The sequence below is a fragment of the Aulonocara stuartgranti genome, assembly GCF_965226115.1.
Source record: "Aulonocara stuartgranti genome assembly, chromosome: 13".
NCBI classification, from domain to species: domain Eukaryota; kingdom Metazoa; phylum Chordata; class Actinopteri; order Cichliformes; family Cichlidae; genus Aulonocara; species Aulonocara stuartgranti.
This window is the reverse complement of record NC_138949.1, coordinates 33,988,116-33,999,669: the sequence shown is the minus strand read 5'-3', so window position 1 is coordinate 33,999,669 and position 11,554 is coordinate 33,988,116. Positions and strand designations below refer to the sequence as shown.

The 11,554-nt window shown below is 46.2% G+C and overlaps 2 protein-coding genes and 1 long non-coding RNA gene across 4 annotated transcripts in view; 1 reads left to right on the top strand and 2 right to left on the bottom strand.

The window, feature by feature from the left end:
• Positions 1-1,720: 1,720 nt before the first annotated feature.
• On the bottom strand, positions 1,721-3,548 carry prorsd1 (prolyl-tRNA synthetase domain containing 1). Its single transcript, XM_082558443.1, has 4 exons — positions 3,361-3,548; positions 2,469-2,594; positions 2,306-2,395; positions 1,721-2,220 (listed from the first exon to the last, which is right to left on the bottom strand). The coding sequence occupies exons 1-4, from the start codon at positions 3,439-3,441 to the stop codon at positions 2,008-2,010; spliced, it is 510 nt and encodes a 169-aa protein (XP_082414569.1). The 5' UTR covers positions 3,442-3,548; the 3' UTR covers positions 1,721-2,007.
• A 5,783-nt stretch (positions 3,549-9,331) lies between these two features.
• Positions 9,332-11,554, top strand: part of opn4a (opsin 4a (melanopsin)) — a 29,474-nt gene continuing 27,251 nt past the window's right edge. The window contains exon 1 of one of the 2 annotated variants that reach the window (XM_082557634.1): positions 9,332-9,416. The gene's annotated coding sequence lies outside the window, so the exon portion shown is untranslated. Of the gene's footprint in view, positions 9,427-11,554 lie in introns of both variants that reach the window. The other variant, XM_082557633.1, reaches the window with a different exon arrangement.
• LOC309720587 overlaps positions 9,420-11,554 on the bottom strand; it is a 30,271-nt gene continuing 28,136 nt past the window's right edge. The window contains exons 2-3 of the long non-coding RNA XR_014280534.1: positions 10,958-11,063; positions 9,420-9,521 (exon numbers count right to left, since the gene is read on the bottom strand). This is a non-coding gene — a long non-coding RNA (uncharacterized lncRNA). The remainder of the gene's footprint in view (positions 9,522-10,957; positions 11,064-11,554) is intronic.

Below are 11,554 nucleotides of genomic sequence, written 5' to 3'. Positions count from 1 at the left end.
AGCTTGGAATAGTCTTTTATAAACCTCCTGTAATATCCAGTGAACCCAAGGAAAGACTTAAGCTACTTGATGTTATCTGGTCTTGGCCAGGTAGTGAGGGCAGCTGGATCTGTTTTGAGCCCTTCTGATGATACAACATGGCTGAGATATTGGACAGATGTCCTGAAGAACTGACATTTCTCTGGCGACAGCTTTAAAGTAAATTCTTTCATCCTATGGAGGACCTTCAGCGATCATTCCTCATGGTTCTCAAGTGTAGCTGAGAAAGGAGTGACATCATCAAGAAATACCGAGACCTGACTCAAATTCCTGCTGCCTATACACTTTTCCATAACATAAGAGGAAAGTAGAACACCTCCTTATGCTGTTTTTAATAGAGAACTCTTCGGCATTTATTTTAACACAACACCTAACAGTCTTACCTTCTCTTATCAGTAACTCGAATGATTTGCAGAATCTTGACAGTACTTTTGGGACGAAAGCTCAATATAACCCTGCCTCACCCAGTTTCTATACTGGTCCATTTATGTCTGTTGTCACAGTTGCGCAGTTTCATGTTTTAGTAGACTTTCAGTTTTGATGTTTTTCATCTGCATGTGGTGCACAGCTGCTGGGGTGTCCTTTGCTAAATCTTTAGTGCCTCCAAACTTCAGATTCAACAGATTACTTCCTTTTATTTTGACATTGAGGAAAAGTTGCCTACACAGAATTTCTTATTTTGAAATAGCTCAACAGGCACTGCTGGGATTTGAACCCAGGATCTCCTGTTTACAAGACAGGTGCTTTGACCGGCTAAGCTACAGTGCCTCCTTCAGGGAAGGGAAAAACCAAGTAACCTCTGCAGACACAGTTTTGAATCGGTTTGTCACATTTTTCCCCACCAGCTGTTGGACAGTAGCCAGAGGCACACAGCTCAAGGCGCTGTGGCTTAGCTGGCCAAAGCGCCTGTCTCGTAAACAGGAGATCCTGGGTTCAAATCCCAGCAGTGCCTTACCTCCCTACCAATGCCATTACATTTCATTAATGAGTGCTGATGGCGGGAAGCATTGGGCGTTATGCTTTCTCTCCTTCGTTTCCAAGAAGAGGACACAATGAAGATTTAGACATGCCCAAGACATCAATATTGGGTGAACAACCCTCAGAAGCTCCACTAGCGGTTTAATGCCTGGGACCCTCCAGCATTTGTTCTAGAACTGAAGAAGCTTCTCGGATCGGGTGCAAAGAAGTTTTTAAAGCTCTCAAGAGTACCGTGAGGTGGATAACTGAGGACATACAAAGACTTTGAAAGATTTCCCAACTCCAAGATTAAGAATGCAATTAACACTGTGAAGAAGATGGTTTCAAATGGTAACAGGAAGGCACTGCTGGGATTTGAACCCAGGATCTCCTGTTTACTAGACAGGCACTTTGACCAGCTAAGCCACAGCGCCTCCTGCTGTCAGGCAATCCGGTAATACCTGGTATTACCTGGTACTGCAGAAGGAGACGAGTTAAATTTTTGGGCACTATGAATGTTGGCATTCAGAAAATATTGCTTGAAAATTAATGCGGATTCTTAGCTTACCTTCTGGTTTCTCACCAAACCCTTTAAATACTGTCAGAACCATGTAACTTGATTCTTATTTGTGTAATTATTAAAATAAGTAACTGTGACCCTCGTGTTTTACCTTCTTACAGGCTGTTTCATCTTTCTGATAAACTCTTAATTTAAAGCCAAACAGAGATGACAAAGCTTTTTATTCTCTCGCTTTACATTTGCAGGATAATAAATAACATCCAGGGTCAAATTTCAGTGAATAAATCTTAATTTTGGGGACTTTGCTAAACATGACAGTTTGTTCAGGTTGCAGATTCTCATCGCTGCACACAAATACGTTTTTAAAATGTTCCTTTTTACACTTAGAGCCTAGCATGAAGCTTCTCAAGATCCTCGGCGGCAGACGGCCGTATCCTGCTCTCAGCCCGACCAGGACCGCTCTCGCGTCGCTTTTAAACCAGGTGTCCGTTTTACTCGAAGCACTCCAGGATTGGCTCGTGTCCCGTTTCCTTGAGGAAGCGCAGCAGGTCGTCCGGTCTGAGCCCCATGGTGGCAGCGTTGGTCATCGGGTGGAAGTAGACCATCTCGTGGCCTCCTTCCACCAGGTCCCGGTCCAAGACGAACTTCACGCTGCGATCCTGATCGAAGAGCAGAGCAAGAGCCGTCGCACATCCCTGACCCACCTGAAGGAGAGGAGAGGAGGAGTCTAAAGCTGTGACCTGTGAATCCAGCTCAATAATTGGCCCTCCCAGTTTTGATCCTTCCTACCTTCAGCTTTTCCAACATGGCTGCCTCATCTGCGAAGCGCAGATTTCCACTCCCGACACCAAGCTTCTTGGCGAGGTCATTAAGGTTCACCTGCAGATGGAACGAGAGGAAGTGAGGTGTTAGTCTTTAGTTTTTAAGTCAGAGGTCATGTGGAGGAGCTGACCTGGCGGTCATGGCGGGCCGACACCAGCCAAAGCCCCTTCTTCTTCTTGTCTTTCAAGAACAGGTTCTTGGTGACGGCGCCATTCACGCCCTGCAGGTGAGGCATCATCTCTTCCACCGTGAACACCTGCAGGAGGAGGAGAGTGGGTGAGAGCGGGCTCTTTGTGGAAGCTTTGTGGAAGCTGTATTACTAACATCAAAGCCTCTTGCAACTCTTCCTGGTTTCCTACATTAATAAAGCTGTCTGACTGTAATGCCATCCATGCCTGCAGGACTAAACCAAACTCTGTGGTCTGGCGCCCTCTGCAGGTCACAGCAGGTCCTGCAGCACAAACGTGTCAGAGCAGTTTATGAAAGCTGCAGCAGACAGGAAGTACATAAATATATGCACATAAGTCAGGCATTCAAAGTCATATCTGCTTTTTCACGGCGCGCTCGATTCTGAGCGGAGCTCTAAAGCGCCCGTCCCAACGGATCCCGTTCAAAAACACTGCGCATTTCAGGATAAACAGATTCTGCGCAAACACAGCTGACTGCGCCTAAACTTCATCACGTAATTTTAACGTGAATTCGTGTGCTCGTGAATTCAGCACACACACGGCAAGCAAAGCGGCTCTTCTTTACTTCAGCTGACAACTTTGTTACTCCCCCACGTGTCAGTGAAACTGAAAGAGCGAGAAACTGAGGAGGAAACGCGCACTTCCACAACCGTGAGCGCGCATCAGGAGCCTATCATGGTCACGCGTGGCGCCGAATAAAAGTGCGAGTCTCTCCGATTGTGGAAATGTCTCCGAGCATATTTTCACGTATTTATATGATCTAGAGTCAGACGGGGATGTTGAAAATGCCAGAAGCGCTAATGGGATTCGGTGTAGTCGGGCTGTCCGGTTTACCGGCGGGTGCTCCACGCATCTCGTCTGGATGTGTAAAGTCTGCAGATGTTTCTCCAGCTGTGCGCGCAGGTCCTCCGACATCTTCACGTGAGACAGCAGCTCAAACGGACACAGGTGGACCCGGCAGGTAGCCGCTGAGGAGCAGCTCTTCTTCTTCTGCAGCTAATTTCCTGCAGCTGGCCGCTCGCTTCCTGTCACAGTGCCACCGTGTGACTGAGGAACAGAGCCAGCTACTCAAACTGAGCACGGGGTGCCCGCTCATAGTGCAGGTTGTAATGGGGAAGGATCTGCGTGCAGCTCGAACTCTTTTAGAAAATGAAAATTATAAAACTGTTCGATTTGGGTCAAAGTAGCACCGACGGGTCAGAGAGACAATCACAGCGCCTCCGAGCGTCAACACAATTCCATTTAACCCGAAAATCTGAGTGCTGAGATTAAAATCCTACATGCACACATACGCACACAGACTCACACACAGATGCACACAGTTTCAGAGGTGATGAAGTACAAATACTTTGTTACATGAGTACTTAAGCGGACTTTTCAGTAGCCGTACTTTGTTTTTTACTCCTCACATTTTAAGTTCCGCGTCTCGACTTTATCATCCTTTCAGTTTAAGTCAGACTCGTTACTTCAGCTTTTTGCACAAGAAACATCCACATCAGGGATGGATGTGAACGATACAGAGGTATCAGAGGCCAAGGACGTAAGCTCGGCGAGCTCAATCGGTGGAGCATGAGATTCTTAATCTCAAGGGCGTGGGTTTGACTCCACGTTGGGCGTTGACCTTTATTTACGAAATTTCCCACATGTGGGATTATGAGGAGTTTAAAATAAAAAACATGCAGGGAGCAGGAGCACATGACGTTTCAGAGGGCAGGACAATGAACACGAGACCCTGATGGTCAGAGGTGACCACACATCTGAACTTCCAGCAGCTCTGAGGGGTCCAGCTTTAGTGTTCCTGACTTTGAACCCTGAACGCTTCACCTGTGTCTCCTCCGTTAGCTTCTCCGTCAGCTCCTCCTGCTGTTTCCTGCGTCAGCAGCTGCTGGAGCAGAAGTCCTGATCTCCACATCACTTCCACCAGATGTTTCTTTACACACCGATGAAATATGTGACACACACACTCACGCTGCTCATCCACCCATCAGTGCAAAGTGTGTTTATGTTCACAGGAGGCGCACGACAGGAGGCGCACGCTTCATCATTCAGCTTACGGTGACGTGTTTCCAAGGTTCATTCATCAACTCACAGTTCAAATCAAACATAAATGTGACCACACATGAGGAGAAGGAGGACCATGGAGCGGCCCCACCTGAAATCCTTGCCTTTCACCTGAGCTGCAGATCCACGGTTTATGTTTAACTTGACTGAAGGCCTGTAGGAGGCGCCGTGGCTTAGCTGGATAAAGCGTCCCAGCAGCGTCCCCTCTGACGTGGTCGTGTTCTTCCAACTCCAGCCTCTGCATGTCCTCCTTCACACATTCATGAACCTCCTGTGAGGCCGTCCAGGTGTTTAAACTGTCCCACCTGGATGTGAGCATGCTGCTGCACAGCTGCTGCACAGCTGCTGCACAGCTGCTGCACGGCTGCTGCACAGCTGCTGCACAGCTTCATGAGCTCTGTTCATTAAGAATGAAAGGCAGTTTGTGTGTTTTGTGTGAGGCGTCATAAGGGGACGCACACTCGGAGGCTCACTTCCTAGAATCACTGCTCAGGTGTGAGCTTGACTCTTATTATTACGTATTGATGAGGCTTTTCCTGATGATGTCGACAGGTGTTTGATCCCCTCACTGTTTCCCCCTCTCCCTCCCTCTGTCTCGTCTTCCTTTTCCTGCTCAGTGTTAGTCCACATGTTTGCTCCTGGACTCTAACATCCACCCTACTGAGAGTGCGCACTCAGTGTCCTACATTCATCTCAGCTTCCATCAGTTTAACTGTTGATTAAATGGATGCACACACACACACACACACACACACACACACACACACACACAGTTGATTGAAATCATTCTTCCATGGGTCGATGCTGCTCAGTGTGTCAAACCACGAAAACATAAAAACTAAAACATCTCGCTCTGATTTTTTCTACAAAGCAGCTTTTAGTGACACAAACACACACACACACACACACACACACACACACACACACACACACACACACACACACACACACACACACACTGAAAGCCTGTTGCACAATAACATGATTAATGACCAAGTCTAACTCACGACACGTAAACACTGAAGAGTCCACGTTGCTGGCCTGACAGCGCTGCATGTGCTGCTGCTGTTTCTGGGGAAGAAACTAAAAAGTGCAACGCCAACAGAGTGCGCTCGGAGCTGCAAAGGAAGACGAGACAGGGGGAGGCAAGAGGGGGAAACGGTGGGAACTGGGAAGAAAGGCCAGCAGATCAAACACCCGTCGACATCATCTGACCTCTACAGCAGCCTCACAGCATACAGCACAGGCTACCTGACCTGGTGAGCTGAGCCAGCAGCCCATCATTAGAAGTCTTCTTATTCAATGCAAAGCTGCTCTTCAAAGGTGCAAACACCACCAGCTGCTCCATCACCCTGGACGGGTGGAGCTGCTTCAGCTGCAGTGCTGCGGCTGGTTAAACAGCAGAGGCTGTGTTTGAATCTCAGCAGGGCCTGCTTCAGGAGAAACTCCACAGGGTTAAAGTGCAGTTTTTACACTTGTTTCAGTTTCAGTCAGAAATTAATTAACTACAGCGCTGAAAATCAGAAGGTAAATGTCTTTATGACTGTAAATGTGCTGAGTATGAGCTGATGTAAACCTTTACATCAGCTCATACTCACAGTTCTTATGAAGGAGGAAATTATCTACGGAGACCAAACGGTGTCTGTACACATGGGACTGACTCACCGCTGCCTCTGCTGGACAGTAGTGGAACTGTACATTTCACAGTAATGTACGTTACTGTGAGCTGATGCTGTCTGAGGTCATTTTCTGTCCTTTTATAGACGTTTCACAGCCGTATGTCGCACATTGCATCCCTTTGAAGTCGTTCTGTTCCTTTGTAATAGTTCATTATATCTTTGTGCTCATCTATCTGCACTTCAGGGTGGTTTTGCATCCTTGTGCAGGAATTTCACACTCCTATAGAGTCATGCTGCATCCTTTTTGTCATTTTAAGTCTCTTTGCAGCCCTTTTCTAATCCTTCTGCACCTCTTTGATGTTGTTGTCCATCCCTTTGTACTCATAAAGAAACCTTTTTAGTCATTTTGAGCCCCTCTGTAGGCATTAAGCATCACTTGGTGGATATTTTGCACCTTTTTAAAAAGCTTTCTGCTTGAGTCATTTCTCATTGCTTTGCAGTCATCTTCACTCCCACCACACACTGTGCTTTTCTTTTAGCCATTTAGTGTCCCTGTGGTTTGTGAGATTTGTCATCATTTAGCCCCACTTTGTGTCTTTGTGTTTTTTAATAATCGTGCTGTGATTTGACGCCTTCTCTTTCGGTTCTTGATTGTAACTCAGTGCCAGTCAAAGTGAAAGTAAGGACGAGGTCATGACCCTGAACTCATGTGCTGTCATCTGTCTTGCACTTTTGTGTTCTTTGGGCCAGAAATGTGCTCTAATGTGCCGCTTGGTCTTAAACACCAACATCCTGCACTCATGTTTGTTAGTTTGAGGTGTGAAACTTGTCTTCAGGCGACGTATCGAAGCTCCGGCTGAGAAACATCTGCTCCTTTCCGCAGTTCATCCTGCAGCACGTGCCGTCCTTTCAAGAACCTCCAACAGTCGCTCACGTCTTCGCTGACCTCACTGAGGAAGCAGTCAGCGCTCATTCACAGCCAAACCTCGCGGCTGCTGCCAGCGGTTCCAGCTGTGAACCTCTGCCCTCTTCCTGGTTTTCTAGTGTTTTGCATATTTGTCACACTTACATGTTCAGATCATTAAACTAAATTTAATATTGGACAAAACTCCCTTTTAACAGGTTTTGATGCAACCATTTACAAAATCTGTGGCTGCGTGGAAGCAGGAAGTTGGAAGTGCAGGACTCTGGAGACGGATTATTGTTGGACAACACAAACTCAGAAGGCGATGCAAAACAAAGGCACAGCCAGAAGTTTGAAGCAGGACGCAAAAGACACAGAGAACACGGCGTGAGGAGGATACGGCAACAACACGACAACGACCAAAGGAAAAGTTCAATACCTGTGTGAGGTGAACGAACCAAACCGAGGCGGACGAACAAGTGAATAAACGTGGAGACGAGACAGGTAACAGACAGAGGTGGGACAGGCACAGGCAGGGATCACACAAGAAAACTCAATAATGCAAAAGCCCGAAGATACCTGAAATATAAACAGACTGCAGAGAAAACTGTCGTAGGAAACCAGGGACCAGGTTCATGTTCAGCAGTGAGGCAGGAAACATAAAGGGAAACAATATCAGCAACAGCTGAGACCACCACTCAGAACAAAACTTTAAATGTTAGACACAAATAGAAAAAACAGGAAACACTGGGATTTAAAGCCAGCCATCAGGGTCAAAGGTTACAGTTTATTTACAAAAGGGTGAACCACAGTGCAGTATATGTGTACAGAGAGAAGGGGTCCGGGGGGAAGAGGTAATCCACACACTCTCCTCTTTAGCCACTCTCGTCCTGATCTCCATTCACGCAGCCACACACAGGAATCACAGGGAAGGGTCCGTCAACAGGTCCGGGAAACTCTATGCACAGAACACAGGTTAGTCTAACAGGCGAAGACAGCTGAGAGCACGAACACGGGAGGGTCAGCGTTCCAGAGACGATAACCAGCTCCGCCCAGGGAGAGAGGAGAAAGGAGGAGAGAGAAACATAAAGAAAACCTTTAGCCATCACGAGCCAGCCGGAGAGGACGGGGACCATGACAGTGTTTTAGTTGTTTCACAGAGCGCACGGAGCAGGAAGTGACACAGGAAGTGATCAGCTGATTTCTCACTAACACTCCTCCTGACTCTGTTTGCACGTGCTTCAAATTTTAGAAACAGCTGACTGAGAACAACCGTTTATTCTGCCACGCGTTGGATGTCTTGTGAAAACTTGCTAACACTTTATAACACAACTGAGAGCTGTAATTACGTTCAGTTTCATCTACATACAGGAAAAAACAATAATGTGAGGAGAGCTGGAGAAGGTTCGTGTCCTGCAGGGTTAAATAAGACACGCCGTCTTATTTAACCCTGCAGGCGGAGGACACCGGAAACAGGACAGGGGGAAGCTTCACCTCCAATACTGAGCAGGAAGCAGCAACTGATCGTTCCTGCACGACCGAGCCTGAGTCTTTATGCTTCCATTACTATGTGAAAATGGACCAAACCAGCTGTTATCCACAGACACTCCACTTTCATCTTTAGATTGAAAAAAGACACCTGAACCGTTCCTTTGGATGGATTTAAGCGCCGTCTGCTTCCAGAGAACGGAGACAGAGTAATATTCAGACAAAAATACAACAAGAAGGAAGAACAAGCTGCAGCCTGGGCTCAGACACAGGTGAACCTGACGAGGACATCCACAGAAAAGGAGACGCTCAGAAGCAGGAAGTAAAACCATGACCAGACAAATGGAAAAGGAAGTTTGACAGGAAGTGGATAAAACACAAATGAGTAAACAGAAAGACAGAAGAAAATAAGAGTAAAATCTGACGGTGACAGGAAATCTCTCCACTCTGATGAAACCAGCCTGACCTCTGCTGTCCTCTCATTGTGTCTCCAGTCCTCGCTAAGCTGCAGCAGGCCAGCAGATAATCAGCGTAATGACTTTTCATCAGAGCGCTGACCTGAAGGCCCACATTTCCCCCCGCGGGGGAGGCATTCCTCCCTCGTTATAAGTACGAGTACCTGCGATCAGCCTCGTCTGCAGATCGTCAGCTGGTTCTGAGCGTCTCCCTGACACGATCTGAACGTCTGTGGAGCTTTCTGTGTTGGCAGCTGCCTGGAGAAACGTGGAAGTGCGTGGACGCTGAAGCAGAAGATCTCCTCTCGGCTCTGGGCGTTCGAAGCTTAGAGCTCAGCTCGTCCAGCTTCTTCGTGCTTCCAGGTACAGAGAGGTCAGTCTCAGGTGTTCTGCATGTTCACAGCGCACATGGACATTTTTCTGCTTGTTTGGCACTTGTGTGCTGGCTTTGTGCATCTTTGTTTGACACTGTCAGAAACAAAAGCAGAGAAAACTGAAGTGATTCAATGATCACTGTTAAGTTCGTCCAGCTGACGTTCTCGTCCACCTGATCCTGCTGTGAGGTTAACACTGAACACGGGAACGAGGACAGATTTGTTTCCATGTTGCAAAAGGTCATTTCTGATGTTTCTAATTGTTTTAGCTGTTTTATCTTTGTTTGTATTGAAAGACTGTAGTGATTTACAAACAGGTTATAGAGAAATCAAAGACATTACCTTCCTGTGAGTATCTTGTGTTATCGCACCTACATTATAAAACCATCTATAGAACCATTATCTTACATTTGTTGCCATATATACTGTTCTGATACATTATTGGCCAGCTCAGTCTCAAAGCAGACGTTGTTAATGTCAGTGACACTTTTAGAATAAAGGATTGTAAAAGCCACTTAACCAGAAACTGACCGTAGCTTCTACGTTGTGACAGGATGTTTGTGGCTCAGGATGACTTGATGAGAGATGCATTTGACAAACGTCCATAAAACACTGAATAATTACAGGAAGGATGTTTTTATAGGTTTAACTCACTCAAATGCAACATTTGAATGAACAGTTGAAAACAGCTGGAAACTGAGTTTTAGGTGCTTTGTAAAAATAATTCAAATATAATGAATTGTTCAGGTTTTGCTGACATTTAGCTTCGAAGTGTCTGTGCACGAAAAACGAGTAATGTGAAAGTCTGCAGAGCCTTTAAAGGTGTGATGAGTTTGGAGGAAGATAAAACCTTTAAATGTTTCCAGTAAGCTGTGTTGGAGCTGCTTTGGCGGTCTGTGTGAGGTCAGACGCTCTCAGGTTGACTTTCGCCTCCCACACAGTTTCTTTTCATTCTTCTCTTCACGGTCTGAGGTTAGAGTCCAGCCTCTGATTAACACTAATGTGCTGCTCCAGAGGAAGAAAGCCTTTCACCTCTCAGACCGTTTCTTTGAATATGCATTACATTTCATTTCAAATGTTTTTCTCCACGCGTCCTTATCACCTTGGTTACTGTTGCTATACGACTGCCAAGCTTCCCATCGTCAGACATGCTCACTGTGATGTGTTGGTGTCAGTGTTGAACAACGTGGACATTAAAGCTGACAGCCCAGAGTGTGACGCCGTGTTTCACATACACTGGATATACTGACACCAGTGACACCAGTGACACCAGTAACACAGGAGCGAAGGCTGGGGTTTTACAGACCTACAGACTGCACATTATCTTTGGACCTCTGTGTTTCCCACAGTGACCGAATATAAGTAACGAAGGTCCAGATGTCTTTGTTGGTGTGCAGCAGCATCGTCCTGCATGGCGTCCTGTCCGCGGGCGCAGAACCAGACTGTCTGTTTTCTGTCAGTTGTTAACGCGTCATTTTATTCTGATATAACTGACGAACGGATCAAAAGTCCACCGACATCATCACAAACCTCATTCTGATGAAAACTGAAGATCAGACTTGGAAACTTGTGGCTGAGCAGCGACAGCAGCAGGTCCGTGGTTTGATCCCGGCTCCTCAGGTCTGCACACTGAACCCTAAAAACAGAGCAGCCATGCTCTCAAAGTCAAAGTCAGCTTTATTGTCAATTCTGCCACATGTACAGGACATACAGAGAATAGAAACTACGTTACTCTCAATCCCTAGATAAAATAGCAAATGAACATTTAAATATAAGAGTGATTAAAAATGCAAGTAAAATAATTAAAAAGTAAAAATTTAAATAAATAAATACAATACAATTTTACATATAACAAGAAAGCTATACAATATACAATATAATGAGTATATAATGAGTATATAATATAGTATATAATATAATGAGTAAATGACATTGAGTGCAAACTCTCCTTAAACAGCTCGAGCTAGCAGAGAGAGGCCACGCCCCTAATATTTAAAACATGAACACAGTAGCTGTGTCCCTTTGGAGGACCCGGCCTTTGCGGTCTACGTGGGCCGGGTTTCTTCGAAGACCGAGAAGGCTGGAAGTGTGAGGTTATGAAATGTGACGGTCTGGCCTTCAGATCTG

Coding starts and splice junctions, on each gene's coding strand:
- prorsd1 (XM_082558443.1), bottom strand. CDS start 3,441: ATGTCGGAGGACCTGCGCGCACAGCTGGAGAAACATCTGCAGACTTTA. Junction 2,595..3,360: donor GATGCGTGGAGCACCCGCCG/GTAAACCGGACA, acceptor CTCCTCCTGCAG/GTGTTCACGGTGGAAGAGAT. Junction 2,221..2,305: donor CCATGTTGGAAAAGCTGAAG/GTAGGAAGGATC, acceptor CCTCTCCTTCAG/GTGGGTCAGGGATGTGCGAC.